The sequence below is a fragment of the Leptodactylus fuscus genome, chromosome 10 (genome assembly GCF_031893055.1).
Source record: "Leptodactylus fuscus isolate aLepFus1 chromosome 10, aLepFus1.hap2, whole genome shotgun sequence".
Lineage (NCBI taxonomy): Eukaryota > Metazoa > Chordata > Amphibia > Anura > Leptodactylidae > Leptodactylus > Leptodactylus fuscus.
The window spans coordinates 20,783,140-20,805,369 of NC_134274.1; the positions used below are offsets into that span (position 1 = coordinate 20,783,140).

Genomic DNA, 22,230 nt, shown 5'->3' on the forward strand with positions numbered 1-22,230 from the left:
GTGTGCGGAACGGGGCAGGGTGCAGCGGCGTAACCTGAGGGGGTGCACAGGGTGCAGTTGCAACAGGACCCATAAGCACTGGCATCAGTATTGAGATTGCAGTTTCCATCTGGCCCATAAGCCAAGGAGACTCTCAGATCGCACTAAGGTTCATTAAACTCCTTAGCACCCGTAACCATCACTATCAAGTCATTGGGAAAACCCACAACATCATTGACATACTTCATATGAAAACACTTTATGCTGTAGGTTTTTGTCGAATATAATGCATGAGCTTTGCAAAAGCGTCTATGCACTGCAGCAGAATAGTCGAGTCTGCAGCAGCAAACTCGCCGCCACTACCTACAGTGCAGATTATCCCCTAGATGTTTTAATTGATAGAAAAACACATTATCGCACGTCCTGGATGGTAAATCTTCCTTACGTAGTGACACAGTCATCATATTTCGGACACATAGTTTCCCAATAGACTTCCCGATTCAATGGATATGGAGCTGGAGAGGATCCAAGAAGCCGACTTCCAGAACCTTTGCCGACAAAGCACTTCACCACTTCTACTGGAAAGTTATTAGGTGCCTAATAGAATAAACAACATTTCCAGCAAAAATCTATTGATTTCTGGATACAATCTGAATGAAGGTATAAAGTATATGTAGTAAATTACTAGAAACTGCTTTTCTCTGGAGTAATATGGATGAGCAACAGGATCAAGATCAACCAGCCCAATCCATAGTACAGTGAGCGGCCATTTGTATGGCGAGATTCCACTAGTACTGAGTACTGAGCATGCCTTCGGCTAAAGCCCCATGTAGCAAAAAAGCGCAGAGCTTGTCGCAGAAAGTCCGCAGAGGATTTCTTCAGTTATACCTATAGGGAAACCGCCGGCGTTTCAGTAGGTATAATTTACATGCTGCGATTTTCAAAACCACAACGGTTTTGAACATCGCAGTGAGTCCAGTATGTGTATTTTTCCGCAAAGTGTGGATGGGGTTCGCTAGCATCCACTTTGTTCTGACTATAAAACGCCACGGTTTTTTCTGTGGCATTTACGCCACGTGGGGCCCTCACCTTATAAAGGGGTTATCAACTATCTGTTAACCGAAAACCTTAAGGCTATATTTACACACAACTGTGTCCATTTCTTGGATGAGAAAAATAGACAGGTCAGTCGAACAGCCGTTGTACATCCGTTTTGAGCCCGTTGTGTTCCCATTTGTTTGTATTTGATAGCTGAGTGTCATCCGTTTTCAATCAATTTTTAACATACTTTTTTTGTTTTTACCCAACGCATTGATCCATTTTTAACAGTCATAAATCAGGCTCAGAACTTTTACATCCATTAGTTTTCTATTGTTCTTTGTGTCTTTCAAAACATGTCGGCTTTGTAGGCTGTTAGAAAACAGGCGTCACATGTTTGTTTTTTACTGCCATGTGAATAAGGCCTCGTTCACATCTGCATGGAGACCCCCCCCCCTAACGGACTATCAAACGCATTTGCAAGCGGTGTGCAGTGAAAGCACACGGACCCCATAGACTATAATGGGGTCCATGTGCTTACCACCAGATCTCCGCAGATCTCACAATCTACTTTTCTGTCCACATGACTCGTGCAGAGATTTTGCGCCAAGCACACGGACCCCATTATAGTCTATGGGTCCATGTGCTTTTACTGCACACCGCTTGCAAATGCATTCGGTAGTCCGTTCCCCAAATGGTTTACCAAACGGAGATGTGAACCAAGGGTAAGACCTAAGGTAGAACATTATTTCTAGGTCAGTGGGGGGACCTCAGTGAATTAGAGGTTTTTACATGACCACAGCCATTGTTTACAAGGGGGGAACTGCAGTGCCTCTTTCATTGGGATGGTTAGGAGTTACTGCAACAGTATCTAATATACCTTAATGGGACCCCGCACCAGTAACTCATACATGAGTGAGCATTGCAGATCCCGCCATCCTTTGTAAAACTTTGTAGGGTCTTGTAGAGGGTAATAGGATTGTAGAGGACGTGTACCCCTGCCCTGGCACCCAGTATTAGGAAGTGTTTTACATAGTGCTACAACCTGTCAAGGTCAATGTGAGACTATGAAACCAGATGCCTGTATACTCAGGGGCACGAGATGTTAATAGTAGCGACCACCCTCCGAGAGGAGCAATCCAAAACCCCCAGCTGCTGCAGCATCTGTTACTGCGGTTCTGAACTTGGCCTTTTTAGTAAATCTTGGGTCTAATGTTTCTGGCGCCTGCATGTATTTCCTTCTCTCACCTTACACTTGCGTCTTCCTATGAAATCTTAATACCAGTTAATGTCCACGTCTCCGCATTAAGGGCAGAGACCTTGAAAGCACTTAAACATTATACCCATCGGGAACCATCTGCATCGCAACGTTGAGAGACAGAGTCTACAATGTTATTCATTTCAATTAAACTTTAGTTTTCATAGCTGTGTTTTCAGGAATTTTTAGGATACATTTACATGGTCCAGATTTGTTGAAGAAATTTTTGCAACTCTCAAATTCAATATATAAAAATAAAATATAATAAATAAAACACGGCGAAAAATACAAGTGTTCTTGCAGCATTTTTTTCTTGCTGCTGTGTTGTTTGTAGCTGCCGTAGCCTTGGATTATCCTTAGCAGCCAATCCCGTAAGTTATAACACAACTCAATGCCAGGTTGGCACTGAAGGCGAAAAGCCATTTGGCAATAATCTCATCCCGATGACGCGACTGCATTATTAATCAGATTTTTCTAAAAATACAACCAGCTGGAAAGCGGCCTCATGATTCGTAACCTGTATCTTAGACTTAAAGGGATTCTCCAATATCATCACGTGCTTCTGATTTAAGGGGGCATTCACACGGAGTAACGCCGGGCGTGTATCACAGCCTTACACGCCGGCGTTACGGCAGACTGCCAAACACTTCCCATTCACTTCAATGGGAGCGCTCGTAACAGCGGCGTTTATACAGTAAAATTCTACACAATTTTGTAAACCGTACAATTCTTCACTTTATGGCCACTTTATCAGCGGGTTATCGGCCAATGAGATGGTTATGACATTATTGTTTTTGGGTGTAATATTTGAGCGGCCCAGTGTGTTACTCACTTTTTATCTTTTGTGCTTATCCCATACAATGAGACATGTTTTACCCAGCTGGCCTGTGGTCACGGCGTGTCTAGGACCCGGGTGTACGATATTACAGACGTCTATTCCAATAATTAGTGATTTTACTGTAAAAGATTAACAGAGTAGAGAAGCACATAGTGTTCAATGAAGTGAAAATGTACTAAGTATTCTGGATAATGGTGGACGTACATGTTACGCTTCAGGTCGGCCAAACCTTCCATGCATGGGATGTTTCGGGTTTCTTCAGACCCCGAGGTATAATAGGTAGAAGCTCAGGGGAGGTGTTAAAAATTGAAAAACATTTACACTCACCTCTCCTCACCTCTTTTAGGTCTCCTTGTGGCATCCAGCGCTCTCTCTTGTTCTCCTTGGTGACATCACACACCTCAGCGGTGACATGGGCATGCTGAGCATCATGACATCACAGTATTCGGTGTGCCCATGTCACTGCTATGGCCCCATCACAGGTTGAAGTAGTAAACCAGGTGCTTGATGTTACCAGGAGGGTGCTGGGCACCGCAGGGAGGCCCAGAATAGGTGAGGGAAGGGGGGTGTAAATGTTTTTCAATTTATATCACCTCCCCTGGGCCTCCACCTATTATTCGCAGGGGTCTGAAGAGACCTCAGAGTATAATAATTAGAGATGAGCGAACACTGTTCGGATCAGCCGATCCGAACAGTACGCACCCATAGAAATGAATGGAAGCCGGCCGGCCGCCAGCAAAGTCAGCGTCACAGGTGCTTCCATTCATTTCTATGGGAGCGTGCTGTTCGGATCCGCTGATCCGAACAGTGTTCGCTCATCTCTAATAATAATTTCACTTCGGGTTCTATCTGAACTTATTAGACCCAAAACAAATCTGGGATCCGAGTCATCTCAACCCGAAACTAAACGAATCTTGGTTAACTTCAGTGTTAATCCTTTTAACCCATTATGTCCTGATACTGTTACGCTAGGTTCACACCTGCATTAGGGTTTCCCTCCACATGGGGACCCAAGAAATGGAAACCCAATTTGCTTAAAAAGCGGTTACCCACTGAACCCTGCTTGCGGGACTTTTCTCTCTGCATTTCCAAGTGGATTTGGGGAAAGATCCCTGAACAGAATCCAGGCGCAGGTATGAACCTCGCCTTATAGTGCATCTTCTCAACCACAACTCAGAAAGAAGTCGCCCGCTGTCATTTCTAATGTCTTATACCAGCAATTTACTAAAAGCCCTTGCTTGCCTGCACTCAATACAGGCATGTGGTTGTCTCCGCTGGTACTATACTGCATAGTGATGACTTCCTCAATGCCCACTTATATGCCCAGGGTGACTTGTATTCAAGTCTTCTCTACATTGCTTTCTCTATGTCCGGTCCTATAGGAAACACCGTCCCTATAGGACTTAACACTGCAAGGATCCAGTGCAAATTGATGAATTCCCTCCCCTCCTCGAAGCCCCAGCAAGACATAATGCTGTACTATTTTTGGTTCCCAAGGAAAGGGCCTCCCTTTGAAAGCAGCAGGCTGTGCATTTTCTAAATGACATCACTTGGCATTGTACTGCTGTGCGAGCTTGATATTTACATGGCAATGCATGTATCCCTTGTTCTCGCCCTTCTTGCGAGGCAGTGGGATATTCCCCATCTGAGAGCACAGCACTAGTCTTTCCTCCGCACACACCGCACACACTCACACACACGCCATACAGATACACATACAGCTGCAGGTTCCTCAAAGCAACCCAGTGACTGAGAAGAGGAAGAACAGCCTCGGGGCGAGCAGAGCCCCTTGCCTCGGCCTTACAAAAGACCACAGCTGCTGTTAATGGTTTGGGATATCCGTCTTACTGGCTGCTGTCAGAAATTACCTGGAGGATGGGGAATGGCACCAGGCTACATACAAGATTTGCTCTCTTCTTTTGCATTGCAATTGGTCTCCTATTGATACATCAGATTGAAGGGAGAAAACCGAGCAAGTCAAAATGTCCAACCTGGTGCACCTGTACCAAAGACAATGCCTTATGTGAAAACGCCAAGACTATTCCTCGCACCTTCCTTCCTGATGTTATCTCACTGTAAGGGCTGTAAGCATTTCCTTCTTACTGTACAGGGCTTATGTATAAGGCGCCGTGCACACCACTGCATGCTGCCCTACAATCTATTACATGTTATGATGCCTTTTTATGATCCGATATACAATATTTTATCTAGTCTTCGATAGCCTTGACCATACTGTTGCTATTTTCTATTGGTATTGCCTTCTTGCTGCTGCCGTTTTACAACCTATGTCTATATATGTGTTTTTTGCAGGTCCTTTGTCAGGTCTGAATTCACAGAAATCCCAGAAGGGAGCTTTTCTCATATCCCATCTCTGCAGCTCCTGTAAGCAAGGTTTATTTCTTGTGTATTACCAGCGTACATTATGCTTCTGGTTAATGCTTTCTATGCTGTCAATGGGCACTCAGGTCTTGGTAGAAAATTGCACTGCTGCAAAGTGACCAAGACCTTGTCTTCCCCTTTAATTGAAGGCACATATAATTAAATTGAGTGCATTGACTACACAGTGTTCTGCAGATCTCTAGACTGGGAAGGAGGTGCCGGGGGGTTCGGGATTTTAGCTGGTGATGGTGAGATAGTCTGAGCAATGCAGCAAACATGTATGCAGTGGAGACGCTGTGCCTCGGACATGTGCATATGTCTTCTTGTGACTGTATGTAGTTCTGTAGACCTTTATGGAGAACCTTGTGCACATTCGTCCTGCAGCTTTTTATGGTTGTGATCATATATTGTCAGGTAGTTGGATATAGAAGAGACTGGACTATAAGATATAGTAGTAAATAGTCTGACTTCTTATGATAGCGTATGATGAAATTGACTAGTAAAGGTGTGTGTCTATATATCTAATATATATATATATATATATATATATATATGATGTTCAAAGTAACAGAAGTGTTTATAGTTCATTTTTTTCCATTAACAAAGTGAAGTAAATAAAGAAGTCTAAATCCTATCAATATTTGGGGTGACATTTGCCCTTTGCCCTCCATCAGTTCTTCTCGGTACTTGCAGACTGTTCTTGGCAGAACTCAGTAGAGACATTGTTCTCACCATCTTGGAGAACTAAGCCAAGATCTTCTGTGGATGTAGGCTTGCTCCAATCCATCTGTCTCTTCATGTCATCCCAGACTGACTAGAGGTTGTTGAGATCAGGGCTCTGTGGGGGCGGGGTCATCACTTCCAGGACTCCTCCTCCGAAGAGCAAAGGTCGCACCAAAGATTGATGGGATTTACATTCCTCTTTTCTTCAGTCGCTTAAATTTGTTAACTGCCAAAAATAAAGTATTCAGTTAAGGTCCCACGTTGCGAAAAAGCAGCTTTTTTTTGGTTGCAGATTTTGCAGTGGTTTTTTTAGACAAAGCCAAGAATGGTTAGAGAATAGGGTTGAGCAGATCTTGAGATTTCAGAATCGTTTTTAAAATCCAATTTCTGATCATTTTCCATTCGAACCCAATCCCAATTCCAATCCCAATGCAAGTCAATGGGATTTTTTTAATAATCGAAGATCGGATTTTAAAAACGATCCTATTCACTACACAGCGTGGAGTCTAAAAAGTGAATGCTTTAATTGTTAGACTCCATGCTGTGTAGTGATTAAAAAAAAACCTCTGGCTACTTAGTCCCCCTGCTGTCCACTTACCTGCACAGAAGTGCTGCCGCTGGTCTGGTCCCCACTGTTCTCGCTCCTCTTCTCGCCTCGCTGCCCCCGTCTCCCAGGTTAGTGTTACAGACCTAGGAAGAATTCGGGGCTTGTGGCTTAGGAGTGTGTGGGCGGGTACAGGGCGGGGAGATGTGAGTGCATCACTCAAGTCTCCCCTCCCAGTACCCGCCCACACTCTCCTAAGCCACAAGCCCTACCTTCTTATTAGATCTGTAACATTAACCTGGCAGGCGGGGGCAGCGAAGCGAGAAGAGGAGCAAGAACAGCAGGGACCGGACCAGCGGCAGCGCTTCTGTGCAGGTAAGTGTTAGCTACTATAGAGGTTAGCTAGTCTCCCATTAGAATGAATGGACGCAGCCGGCGCACAAGAGGTTAAGCGGACGGACGCCGGCACAGACTGTGTGCCGGCTGCATCCATTCATTCCTATGGGACCTAGCTAACATTGTTAGCTTTTCCCACAATGCTTGGCCAGTAGCAAAGCATTGTGGGAAATAAATTCTGACCTCCATCCCACCTAAAAAGATCGGGATTGGAATTCCGATCGCAATCGTGAAATTTACTCGATCGCCGTTCGGAATCCGATCTTTTCCGATCCCGATCGCTCAACCCTATTAGAGAAGGAATTAGAAATATATAGGAAGTTCTTATACTTATTCACATGAATTAATATTAATGCAGCCGTGTACAGCCGAGAATATCGTCCGTCTTCTATTTTTCACAGCATTCTTACTTGGCAGTATTTTTTCACACCTGCCTAAAACTTTTTGTCCCGTACTCTATATGTGAGACTAGAATAAAAAACAAAAGAGACACCGAGCACACTATATAGTGTAGAATGTCTGATAAATTTTGGTGGAAATAACCAGAAGATTTAAAAGGACCAAATGGCCTCTCACCTGATGAGGTTGTGACAATCGCTCACAACTACGTTTGGGGTTTACCGTCAGGTGGAGGAGGCAGCACGTCTGATGGACACCGGCCAAGGCCGGGGAAGATAGCGTTTTCAATGAAATGGAAAGACGGCGCTCTCAGGTCACAACAGGATTTTATTCAAAAAGACAATGATGCACAACGCTAAAAAATCGCCGCGTTTCGGGCACACCTGCCCTTTCTGAAGTGCGTAACTTCACACAAAGCTCGGTCAGTCTGGAAGATGTATACAAATTGTATGCCCTAAGCGTTATGCCCTAAGAATTTTTATAGAAGCCATGTCCATGATATAGTGACCTGGTATATAAGTCTAGTCATTCGGCGACTGTATCACAGTCTGTATTAGAAGTTTCCTTCATTTACAGGACAGACATATACAGTATTAACACTGGACATTGATACAAACCATAGCTGGATGATGTAATATTATTGTATTACAGAGGCCACTACTTCTGACATGTCCGTATTAGTTAGTACGTGAAATAACGTCTTGTCCTATAACGCTCTGTTGTGTCGTTCCTCTGTTACTCCTCCTAGAAATCTATGGAGGGCTACCATATTCCTTGTGTAAGGCTCGTGTCTCTGCGCTGTTACTGGCTGGGCAATATCCAAGTGTGTAGAGACTCTGGTAACACCTACTTGCTAATATAGTCATACATTTCTAAGAGGAATAACAGAGGAACGGTACAACAGAGATGTAAGAAAAGAGGAACGTGAATACGGACAGTTCAGGAACTATTCATTAAGTATTACATTCCTTCTTATCGCATTTATTTTGCATTTCTTGGCTTATAAGACTAAATTGGTTGCTATTTGTACCCCTTTATTTTTTAATTGGGATTACTGGGGTCTTTGACGTTGTAAAGTTGAGCTGAATGGGCATACAGTGCTATGAAAAGGTTTGGGCACCCCTATTAATCTTAATCATTTTTAGTTCTAAATATTTTGGTGTTTGCAACAGCCATTTCAGTTTGATATATCTAATAACTGATGGACACAGTAATATTTCAGGATTGAAATGAGGTTTATTGTACTAACAGAAAATGCGCAATATGCATTAAACCAAAATTTGACCAGTGCAAAAATATGGGCACCTCAACAGAAAAGTGACATTAATATTTAGTACATCCTCCTTTTGCAAAGATAACAGCCTCTAGTCGCTTCCTGTAGCTTTTAATCAGTTCCTGGATCCTGGATAAAGGTATTTTGGACCATTTCTTTCTACAAAACAATTCAAGTTCAGTTAAGTTTGATGGTCGCCGAACATGGACAGCCCGCTCTCAAATGATCTGAAAACAAAGATTGTTCAACATAGTTGTTCAGGGGAAGGATACAAAACGTTGTCTCAGAGATTTAACCTGTCAGTTTCCACTGTGAGGAACATAGTAAGGAAATGGAAGACCACAGGGACAGTTCTTGTTAAGCCCAGAAGTGGCAGGCCAAGAAAAATATCAGAAAGGCAGAGAAGAAGAATGGTGAGAACAGTCAAGGACAATCCACAGACCACCTCCAAAGAGCTGCAGCATCATCTTGCTGCAGATGGTGTCACTGTGCATCGGTCAACTATACAGCGCACTTTGCACAAATAGAAGCTGTATGGGAGAGTGATGAGAAAGAAGCCGTTTCTGCACGTACGCCACAAATAGAGTTGCCTGAGGTATGAAAAAGCACATTTGGACAAGGCAGCTTCATTTTGGAAACAAAAATTGAGTTGTTTGGTTATAAAAAAAGGCGTTATGCATGGCGTCCAAAAAGAAACAGCATTCCAAGAAAAACACATGCTACCCACTGTAAAATTTGGTGGAGGTTCCATCATGCTTTGGGGCTGTGTGGCCAATGCCGGCATCGGGAATCTTGTTAAAGTTGAGGGTCGCATGGATTCCACTCAGTATCAGCAGATTCTTGAGAATAATGTTCAAGAATCAGTGACGAAGTTGAAGTTACGCCGGGGATGGATATTTCAGCAAGACAATGATCCAAAACACCGCTCCAAATCCTCAGGCATTCATGCAGAGGAACAATTACAATGTTCTGGAATGGCCATCCCAGTCCCCAGACCTGAATATCATTGAACATCTGTGGGATGATTTGAAGCGGGCTGTCCATGCTCGGCGACCATCTAACTTAACTGAACTTGAATTGTTTGTCCAAAATACCTTTATCCAGGATCCAGGAACTGATTAAAAGCTACAGGAAGTGACTAGAGGATGTTTTCTTTGCAAAAGGAGGATGTACTAAATATTAATGTCACTTTTCTGTTGAGGTGCCCATACTTTTGCACCGGTCAAATTTTGGTTTAATGCATATTGCACATTCTCTGTTAGTACAATAAACCTCATTTCAATCCTGAAATATTACTGTGTCCATCAGTTATTAGATATATCAAACTGAAATGGCTGCTGCAAACACCAAAATATTTAGAACTAAAAATGATTAAAATTAATAGGGGTGCCCAAACTTTTTCATAGGACTGTATGTCGTCGTCATCCCAACAAATATATGTGAACGTTTCGATAATTCCTCCGACCTGTATATAGTGATACCTATAGCGCTATTTGGAGCCATTTACTAGATGACGTATGGCTATTGTTATATATGGTGCAGTCTTCTTGTATGATGGTCAGCACCAGGCAGATGGACTTGGAGGAGGAGGTCTATGATAATGTGCATCATGCAAAGAGTTGTTTCATGACTTTGTCACCCAATAGCCTGTATAGCCTGTACAGCCTGCAGATAGTGAGGATTATGTAATAAAGTATAGGCCATTAATGTGATAAATCCATATCCGCATTCAGCAATCTCAGCCTGCGGCTCACCACTGCTCAGCTACAGTAGCATCACTTTGTATAAGGCTAAGGCCCTGTCTCAGATTGTGGAACAGATTCCAGCCCAAATTCAGCAGCAGATTCCACCATGATTCTACCTCCTATTGCTTTCAATGGAAAGTAAAGATCGCTGGATGGTGAAAACATAAGTGTCCTGCTTGATCTTGCTGCACAGTCTAAGGGTCCATTCACACGGACGAAGTTGGCGCTGATTCTGACGCGGAATCAGTGCTGAAAAATAAGGCTCCCCTTGACTTCAATGGATTCTGTTTTCTGCATGGAACTCATTGAAGTCAATGGGAGCCTTATTTTTGCGCGCAGATTCTGACGCGAGTTTCGCATCAGAATCTGCACCAACTTCCTCCGTATGAATTGACCTTAAGTCTTCCCGTGGATTAGGCCTACTCAGTGGTGGAAAGCCACGACCGAATGGTTTTGCTTCTCATTGGCATTCTTCCAGAAAGGAGAGTGGAAAATGAAGAGGAATCTGAGGCAGATGTCAAACTCTTCATTTTCCGCCCTAATGCTTCATGCACATGACCACACATCACATGGCGTCCTTTTGTAGTCCATGTTTCCATGGATCATGTCCATAGAACAGGAGTGGAAGAAGAAGGGAGAAGTATTCGATCTTCTTATATATTTCCTATTCCTTTTCTAGCCAACTTTGACTTTAGTTAAAAAAACTGCAGAAAAATCTGCAACAAAAAGCAGCGTCTTCGCAACTTATGGTCTTAGCCTAAAACTTGCAGTGCCAAGTGACTTGTGTATGTCCATTATTGCTGTGGGAATTTCAACCTTTGAATACTGTAGGGGACCTGCAGTGTGGGGATTGACCTCAGGCCCGGGTTAACATCTACGTTCTGGTGTCTGCTTGGGGACCCCTGAATAGAATCCAATCCACATAGAAAAGCGGTTACCTAAAGAAAACGGTGGACCCCATAGACTATAATGGGGTCCATGTGGTTTCCACTCGGATTCCGCATGAAAAATGCAGAATCTGCTGCTTGCAGGACTTTTCTCTCCGCATATTTCATTCGGCTAGAGGAACGGTATGGCCCGAATACAGATGTGAACCGGGCCTAAGATGGACATTTTAACTATATGTTAAGTTACTCAGAACTTGGAGACCAACATCTTCAGCCATCTCTGGCCATTCCCATTGAGGCATATAAATTGGGGTGCAAAACACCCAGAGCTCATGATCGGGAAGGAGGAGGGAACTGCAGGTCATCAAGTGACTTGTTAAGACTGGAATACCCCTTTAAGGCACAATACAAGGACTTATATGGGCCTAGACCAGTGATGGCGAACCTATGGCACGCGTGCCAGAGAGGGCACGCAGAGCCCTCCATGCTGGCACGCGTGCGGTCGCCCGGATCGCTCACCAACAGGGAATCCGGTACAGGATTCCCCGTTGATGAGCGATCACTGCCTTCAGTTGTATGTGCAAATGCACATACAGCTGAAAGCTGTCAGGGTAGGCCGCGGATCGCGCGACCGCGGCCTACACTGGCTGCAGAGTTTGACCTCTGCCCCGACGCGGGCGCGATGACGTCATCAGCGCCGCCAGTGACAAGAAGGTGGATGCCGGCGGCTCTTCAGGGGTGAGTATGAGAGTGGCTCACTGTGTATATGATGTTGGGGGGAGCGCTTATAATACTTGGTGGGGTGTATGATACTGGGGGGGAGTGTATAATACTGGGGGGGCTTATAATACTGGGTGGGGTGTATAATACTGGGGGGAGTGTATAATACTGGGGGGAGTGTATAATACTGAGGGGGCTTATAATACTGGGGGGAGTGTATAATACTGGGGGGGCTTATAATACTGGGTGGGGTGTATAATACTGGGGGGAGTGTATAATACTGGGGGGAGTGTATAATACTGGGGGGAGTGTATAATACTGAGGGGGCTTATAATACTGGGTGGGGCTTATAATACTGGGGGGAGTGTATAATACTGGGGGGAGTGTATAATACTGGGGGAGTGTATAATACTGGGGGGAGTGTATAATACTGGGGGGAGTGTATAATACTGGGGGGAGTGTATAATACTGAGGGGGCTTATAATACTGGGTGGGGCTTATAATACTGGGGGGAGTGTATAATACTGGGGGGAGTGTATAACACTGGGGGGAGTGTATAATACTGGGGGGCTTATAATACTGGGTGGGGTGTATAATACTGGGGGGAGTGTATAATACTGGGGGGGCTTATAATACTGGGTGGGGCTTATAATACTGGGGGGAGTGTATAATACTGGGGGGAGTGTATAATACTGGGGGAGTGTATAATACTGGGGGGAGTGTATAATACTGGGGGGGCTTATAATACTGGGTGGGGTGTATAATACTGGGGGGAGTGTATAATACTGGGGGGAGTGTATAATACTGGGGGGAGTGTATAACACTGGGGGGAGTGTATAATACTGGGGGGGCTTATAATACTGGGTGGGGTGTATAATACTGGGGGGAGTGTATAATACTGGGGGGGCTTATAATACTGGGTGGGGTGTATAATACTGGGGGGAGTGTATAATACTGGGGGGAGTGTATAATACTGGGGGGGCTTATAATACTGGGTGGGGTGTATAATACTGGGGGGAGTGTATAATACTGGGGGGAGTGTATAATACTGGGGGGAGTGTATAATACTGGGGGGAGTGTATAATACTGAGGGGGCTTATAATACTGGGGGGAGTGTATAATACTGGGGGGGCTTATAATACTGGGGTGGCTTATAATACTGGGGGGTGTACTAAAGAGCATATAATACGGGGGGGGGGGGGGCTATTTATAAGCACACAATACTGTGTGTGGATGCCACTGTGGAGCATATAATCCTGCGGGGGGGACACCTACTGCGGAGCATATAACACTGGGGGGCTACTGTGGTACTGTGGAGAATATAATATTGTGTGGTGGGCCCACTGCAGAGCATATAATACTGTCTGGGGTCCCCTCACTATTTATATCACACAGTATCTGTTTTATAGCAGACGTGATATTAGTACAGGATGTAAGAATATTACACGGTAACTATAAAACAGATCCTGTGCGATGTAAATAGTGAAAATTAATTGTTCAAAGTACCAAATGCCGAGACCTTTACATTTCAGTACAACGTTGTTTGTATTATTGAAAGCTCTGTAAAGCCCCACATGACTGTAATTTTTGGTCAGTAACTGTCCGCAATTGTGGATCCGCATAGTATTAAGTCTATATTGTCGTGTTGGCACTCCGCGAAAATTTTGTGGGTTTTGGGTTGCAGTTTGGGCACTCGGTCTCTAAAAGGTTCGCCATCACTGGCCTAGACTATCCCTCCATGTATTGAACCTCCGGTTTTATACATACACATAGAGGTATCTTTTATTATATTCATGTTCCATCACATTATTTGGAGGCATTGTACAATACTATAGTACCATATGGAGGCACCATGTGGAGTTCCTGTGGTTTTTGTTCCACTGTACAGGATCATTGCGCACGGCCCTGTATGAGTCCTAAGCACAATTGCAACAACGCGTTTTTTCTTCTAATTTTATAACCTCCCCCCCGGGGTCTTTAATCCCCCATGGCTATTTCTTATAACTACATCGGCCTTTTCTAACCTTTACTTTGGTTTCTCTATGACTACAATACTAGGAAATAAAGCAGACGATACATAAGAGACTTCTGCTGATGTCAGCCTTTTATTCCATCTGCAAGAGAGAGTCTCGGCACATGGAAGCCATTGGAAGGAGATAATGCATTTTAAGTGGATGAGTAAATTGCATGTTGGAAGGATCTAGACGATATACGGACATCACTTTACAGCAATTATACACTGATACTTCAGGAATAAAACTGAGATCAATTAAATAACAATTTTTTATAAACTTTCAAGTCTTCCTAACTCGACATTGGGGCTGCTAAACCTTTCTCTACTGGGCCTCACCCTTCGTCATAGTCCAATACTTTTGGTTTCCTTCATCCAGCATTAAAGGATCACTTTATATTTATTTTACCAAAAAGTTCCAAAAACTGTCATACTGTAACATTACGATTGTCATTACATGAACATGTCTGGCCGCGGATGACTCTGGAACTTTACTGCAACTTGTTATGGGGGTTCTGGATTTGCAACTTGAAACAATGGCAAGTTCAGGCCCAATTTAGCAATATAATATACATTGTTAATAGTCTATTGGTCCCCATAACAAACTTTTGACTGGTCCCCACACAGTAACTTCCCTGCATTGCGCCCCCCCCCCCCCCACCTAATGGATTATTCCAGTATCCCCATCCCCGTTAATTCCCCATTTGGACCAATGGACTTTGTTTGGCTCTGGTATGTGTTGTATATGACCTCCCCATGCCGATCAACATCAGGGCACAATGTTCAGACGTTGTTTAGCATGTGCAGCACCCCCTGTTGTTAGAAGTGGGAATGTGTAAGTGAACAGGTAGCATTTAAAAAAAAAAAATGGCAGTTCTGGATCTACTCCCATTCTCTCTACGTGGATGACCAAGGGGTCCTGTTTTTGGTCACATGTATCAGCAATGGTGGGGGGATACAGCCAACAACAGACCATAAAAAGGTTGTCAAATTGTTGGCTTATATTTGATAAATTGTAGACGTTTAAGGAAGTCTATAATGGTGGATTGTACACAAAGCAATCCAATGCACTCAAAATATACAAAATGCTAATAAGACATACTTCATGGATGGGCCTGTACTGACACAATGTTATCAATGGCTTCTTATTATTCAATGATTGGATGTTTCTTTCAGTAAGACCTTTACCAGCAGTATAGGTCTTATTGTGGTACAGTGATAGCGCCGGGAATATTGATGTATCTGCAAATAAATACGTCTTATTGGCTTTTTTTTCATATTTGAGTTCTGAGGATTTTCTCTTTTATATTTAATGAATCTACATAAATATGAAATATATATATAATATAGCAAAGGGGACTGGCGGTTACACACAGCAGGAATATGTCTGCAGTTTAGCTTACTTGGTATGGCCGGGTCTGGGTGTCTCACCTGTAATCCACATGTGTAATTTGCAGGGGACTCTAAGAGACCGGCCCGGAGACTATTCATTCATAAGAGGTAATAAAAGGGAAGGGATGTAACTACAGGGTAGGAGACCTGGCACCAATCCCCGCTCCCATTGAAATCAATGGGAGCGTGTACAGCCCGCAAAGGGTCCCGCGGCGTCTACGTGCCACATCATGCGGCACGTAACTCCGTGTGAACTCCCCCTTACACCTAAGGTGTAGTTAGGGATAACTATGGATGATGGAAGGAAAAGTAGACTTTACTGGGATATTATAAGTTGCGTAGGTGAAATCATTATAACTTTTCATATGCTGTGATGTCATAATCTATACAACGATCTTTATATCTGTATGTTATCCACATACTATAACATCACTGTAACGTGTGTATTATCCATTGTACTGTGACATCACTGTGTGTATTATCCATTGTACTGTGACATCACTGTGTGTATTATCCCTGTACTGTGACATCACTGTGTGTATTATCTCTGTATTGTGACATCACTGTGTGTATTATCCCTGTACTGTGACATCACTGTGTGTATTATCCTGTACTGTGACATCACTGTGTGTATTATCTCTGTACTGTGACATCACTGTGTGTATTATCCCTGTACTGTGACATCACTGTATTATCCTTGTACTGTGACATCACTGTGTGTATTATCTCTGTACTGTGACATCACTGTGTGTATTATCTCTGTACTGTGACATCACTGTGTATTATCCCTGTACTGTGACATCACTGTGTGTATTATCTCTGTACTGTGACATCACTGTGTGTATTATCTCTGTACTGTGACATCACTGTGTGTATTATCTCTGTACTGTGACATCACTGTGTGTATTATCTCTGTACTGTGACATCACTGTGTGTATTATCTCTGTACTGTGACATCACTGTGTGTATTATCCCTGTACTGTGACATCACTGTGTGTATTATCCCTGTACTGTGACATCACTGTGTGTATTATCCCTGTACTGTGACATCACTGTGTGTATTATCCCTGTACTGTGACATCACTGTGTGTATTATCCCTGTACTGTGACATCACTGTGTGTATTATCCCTGTACTGTGACATCACTGTGTGTATTATCCTGTACTGTGACATCACTGTGTGTATTATCTCTGTACTGTGACATCACTGTGTGTATTATCCCTGTACTGTGACATCACTGTGTGTATTATCCCTGTCCTGTGACATCACTGTGTGTATTATCTCTGTACTGTGACATCACTGTGTGTATTATCTCTGTACTGTGACATCACTGTGTGTATTATCCTGTACTGTGACATCACTGTGTGTATTATCTCTGTACTGTGACATCACTGTGTATATTATCCCTGTACTGTGACATCACTGTGTGTATTATCCCTGTACTGTGACATCACTGTGTGTATTATCCCTGTACTGTGACATCAGTGTGTATTATCCCTGTACTGTGACATCACTGTGTGTATTATCCTGTACTGTGACATCACTGTGTGTATTATCTCTGTACTGTGACATCACTGTGTGTATTATCCTGTACTGTGACATCACTGTATTATCCTCTACTGTGACATCACTGTGTGTATTATCTCTGTACTGTGACATCACTGTGTGTATTATCCTGTACTGTGACATCACTGTGTGTATTATCTCTGTACTGTGACATCACTGTGTGTATTATCTCTGTACTGTGACATCACTGTGTGTATTATCCCTGTACTGTGACATTACTGTTTGTATTATCTCTGTACTGTGACATCACTGTGTGTATTATCCCTGTACTGTGACATCACTGTGTGTATTATCCCTGTACTGTGACATCACTGTGTGTATTATCCCTGTACTGTGACATCACTGTGTGTATTATCCCTGTACTGTGACATCACTGTGTGTATTATCCTATCCCTGTACTGTGACATCACTGTGTGTATTATCCCTGTACTGTGACATCACTGTGTGTATTATCTCTGTACTGTGACATCACTGTGTGTATTATCCCTGTACTGTGACATCACTGTGTGTATTATCTCTGTACTGTGACATCACTGTGTGTATTATCCCTGTACTGTGACATCACTGTGTGTATTATCTCTGTACTGTGACATCACTGTGTGTATTATCCCTGTACTGTGACATCACTGTTTGTATTATCTCTGTACTGTGACATCACTGTGTGTATTATCCTTGTACTGTGACATCACTGTGTGTATTATCTCTGTACTGTGACATCACTGTGTGTATTATCTCTGTACTGTGACATCACTGTGTGTATTATCCTTGTACTGTGACATCACTGTGTGTATTATCTCTGTACTGTGACATCACTGTGTGTATTATCTCTGTACTGTGACATCACTGTGTGTATTATCCCTGTACTGTGACATCACTGTGTATTATCTCTGTACTGTGACATCACTGTGTGTATTATCCCTGTACTGTGACATCACTGTGTGTATTATCCCTGTACTGTGACATCACTGTGTGTATTATCTCTGTACTGTGACATCACTGTGTGTATTATCCTGTACTGTGACATCACTGTGTGTATTATCCTGTACTGTGACATCACTGTATCCATTATTTCCTGTATGTAGACAAGACCACACTTTACACTTTTCAGTTTCTGAACCTGCAGCATAAAGTGGTCATAGTAGAGTGAAGTTATATTCACAGTAAATAACGTGATGTCCAATTTTTTTATTACGGATGTCACCTGGCAGAATTGAATTCGCATATCCACTAACTTGATGGTTTGTTGCAATGGACTGTCTAAATGTAGGCCGTGTTCCATTTTTAGCAGATCCCTCTATATACTGAAATGTATGGGGAATGCATGAAAGCGGGTGCCCCTCGGGTACACAATGGCCGTGAAAAATGGATGTTCTTCATGGCCGTTTTGCACCTTGGTTGTGCCAAAGTATCCAAAGGCCCAATCCATGTTTTGCTATGAAGCCTCCTGGTTAGTTATTACGTTCTTTCATTAGTCCTGCAGAGTTTCATCAGAGTGTGCCCCTATGGACCCGATCCCATAACTTACACCTACTATGCTGGGGAATTGCCATTTAATCTATATTGTAGCTGTTTCTGCAACTAAGTCTATGAGAAGGAGACTCAGTAGAGGTTCTTATACTCAATTTCATGCTCCATTTTGTCTAACAAGGTGGCTGTAAAGCGGGCTGAAGTTTTGGAAAGTCAGACAGTTTTCCAGGAAGAAATCGCTTCTGCTCACCAACATCCTTACCCTAAAGCTGTTTCTGTAAGAAAAGGAAAAAGTGGGAACAGATTATGGCAAAGCCCCATATGAAGTCATATAGTGTCAGACTGAGGGTCCCTGAGTCCACCACACAAAATGATTTTTAAGTTTGGGGGTCCATCCTCCAATAACCCCTACTGGATACAATGGCGCCTAGTGCTGACGTCAGGGCAAAGGGGCAACAAACAAACATGATTTCTTTCATGAGCCATACACAAAATTACAGTAAAATACGTAGAAAAATTAAAAATCTAATCCTAATGGTAAGATCCTGGACAGTGGTATGTAAGAATCCAAGCTCCTTGCAAACTAGAACCTGATAGCGTATTGCAAAATGTGGGGTAGCTCAGGCCCCACATAGCAAAAAGTTTGCAAAGTGTCCGCCCGTGAGCGTCTTCTGGTCTCTGTGGCGAAACCATTTTTTTTTTTTAACTGGACCAGTTTCGCCACGCAGACCACAAAACGCTCAGGGGCGGACACTGTCTCCTGTCGATAGAAGACGGAAACCTAAAAGCGGAGACTGGGGCGCAGGTAGTTCAATAACATCATCCATTCTGTATTATTAGAGATGAGCGAGTGCTGTTGGGATCAGCCGATCCAAACAGCACGCTCCATAGAAATGAATGGAAGCACCTGGTACTTCCGCTTTGACGGCGGCCGCTTAACCCCACGCGTGCCGGCTACGTCCATTCATTTCTATGGAGCGTGCTGTTCAGATCGGCTGATCCCAACAGTACTCGTTCATCTCTATTTATTATTATTTTTTTCTAATTGTGTAACCATTTCCAATAAAGAGGCGCCATCCCATGGGCACATGGCGCCCTCTCATACTGTATCCTTCTCCATAAAGACGATTCCTGATCTTTCCCATACTGACTTCCTCCGTTTTTCGCGGCTCGGTGCGCGCTCAGGAGTAAATCTCCGTGCGCGGCTTCAGGATAACATCTCGATTGTGCTGTAAATTTCCTAACATTTAGAGACTGTTGCTAGGCAGCCGCCGAGGTGATTAGAGAGCGCAGCGTGAGACGGCGAGAGCAGCCAGAACAAGGGATGACTTCAGACGTGTCCTAGATCCCTGGAGGTATACATTATTACATACATGATCTTCCCATAGCCGCTCATTATAAATGGCTCTACCCAGACGTTATTGGGGTTATTTTGCAAAAAATCCAGATTCTTAGACATTGGTACGGCCCCACCAAACCGGCTCGCGCCTTGTTTACCCCTTGTCCAATGTGAATTTGGTCATTCTAATCTATGATATGATAGGATGGCGTCCCGGGAAGAGCTGCCAAGTCACCTTATATAAGAGGTTATATTTGGAAGGTGCTGTATCCTTAGCAACCGTTCTCTTAAAACCGCTCCAGGGCCGTATGGATTAGGAAAACACACATTTAACTATTTCAGGACCGGGACGTTTTCGTGTTTGAGGTTTTGAGGGAGATAACGTTTTATTTTTCCATTGGATTATTCAAATAATTTTAACATCTAGGGCTTTATTTTTTATTTTTTTATTTTTCTATATTTTTTTTCTTTTAATATTTTTCTGTTTTTCACTATTTTTTTTTCTTTTCTTTTCTGTGACTAAAATAAAAAAAAATTAGTTTTTCCTCTTTGTGATAATTATTATATTATTTTTGTGTGTCGCCAGGGGTGGGGCTAGACGGGGACATGGTAGTATTGTTTTTTTTTTCTATTTTTTTTTTTTTTTTTTAATTTATTTTTACACATTGTCATAAGGCCATCATAGATCTTTGTGAGGCGTATTTTGACTTTCCGTTTTTTTAAAAAAAATCCCATTCACACGCAGCAGTAAAATACGCACGGCGGATATGCTGCGATTTCCAAAAACGTTGCGGTTTTGGAAATCGCCACATGTCAATTATACCTACGGAAACGTTGGCGGTTTCCCTACAGGTATAATTGAAGCTTAAATAGAAATTTTGCAGAGTTTAAAGGATTTTCCCTAAGCATAGGTCTGCTCGGGGGCTGCAGGAAATGTTTTCATTAAGATTATATAGGTGGACTAAGCCTTTATCCTTTTGTGCCTTTCCCCTGTCATTTCCTTGGCATGCAAGACACGATAAATCTGCCCCGTTCTGCTCATAAAATGTTACGGCCTGATACGAATATGTTGGATCGGACGGCGAGAAACCTGTTTGATAGGATCCATTCTATATACAGCTGTCCGCTAACACAGCTGGCTACTGTATAATGTCTGTTTATAGTGTAACAAGGATTATAATGTTCAGTAGTGATAACACAGGTAGGATAGACTAAACCTCAGCTTATACATAGCAACTAGCCGGCTGCCAAACAGTAGCAACCATTCATATACGGTATATGTCTATAGTCAAGGGTGTCAGATCTAATGCAACTTGGATATTGAAGTGGATTTTGTCCTAAAAATATTGAAAAAAAAAAAAAAAAGCACCAGTAAGGTTGACCTGACCACTGTATAATGGGCTATGATCACCCAGTTTGGGTTAGGTCCCAACCACAAAGCAATGGTTAGAGGTTCGTAGGCAGCGCCGCACCTCCCATGAGGCAACCTGAAGCGACTGCTTCAGGCGGCACTATGCCAGGGCCCCGGGGAGGGCGGCATTTTTGCTGACCTAAGCCAGTCCAGGACAAGCTGTCCTGGACTGGCTTAGGGTCACCGTCACTGAGCAGTGGATTGGGAAGGCCGCTGAAGCAGCGCTGCTCAGCGGCTGCCCCTCACGCTCAGGCAGAGAGCAGGTCCTCTCCCTGCCTGCTCTCTGCCTGCTAAAGACGCTCGCTCGGCCCCGCCCCCTCCGCGCAGCCCCGCCTGACGTCTGACGTCCGCCTCAGGCGGCAGAAACCCATGGTTCACCCCTGTTGGTAGGTCACCCTTGAGCTTGGAATATTGGGGTTTAGGTTCTACCACCAAATAAGTAAACCAACCCCAGAACTACTTACCATACCCCAATACAGACTGTGCTGTTTGCAGGCTGTCAAATGTATGTGCAAAACCTTATTGGACATGTGACATGACAGTAAGGTCCATCAACAGCAACAGACGAAATACAAAGCTATTTGCTCTAGTGGTGTATTCAAAGACTGCAATAGAAGGGGTGAAGTTATGTAGACCAGAGGAAAGGTAGTGCAAATAGACTATATCCTTGAGAATGTGATACTAAAATAGTGGCCCCTGGGATCAGGGAGGTCGCTCTTCCTGGTCCCGCTCACCTCGTGTATAGGTCATCCCTGATTCTACTGCCTTTTGTTATTGCAATAGACAGAAACAAAGCAAATACTGAGCCAAGAAGGGGAAATAATTCTTCTGACATATTGATGGACGCTCTTTGGCTTACAATCAT

At 43.4% G+C, this 22,230-nt stretch overlaps 1 protein-coding gene across 2 annotated transcripts in view; it reads left to right on the top strand.

Annotated features, from left to right (window-relative positions):
- The first annotated feature begins 4,601 nt into the window (after window positions 1–4,601).
- LGI1 (leucine rich glioma inactivated 1) overlaps window positions 4,602–22,230 on the top strand; it is a 35,664-nt gene continuing 18,035 nt past the window's right edge. The window contains exons 1-2 of one of the 2 annotated variants that reach the window (XM_075258333.1): window positions 4,602–5,188; window positions 5,424–5,495. In XM_075258333.1, the coding sequence (XP_075114434.1) occupies window positions 4,989–5,188; window positions 5,424–5,495 (272 nt within the window). In that variant the 5' untranslated portion in view covers window positions 4,602–4,988. The remainder of the gene's footprint in view (window positions 5,189–5,423; window positions 5,496–22,230) is intronic. The other variant, XM_075258331.1, reaches the window with a different exon arrangement.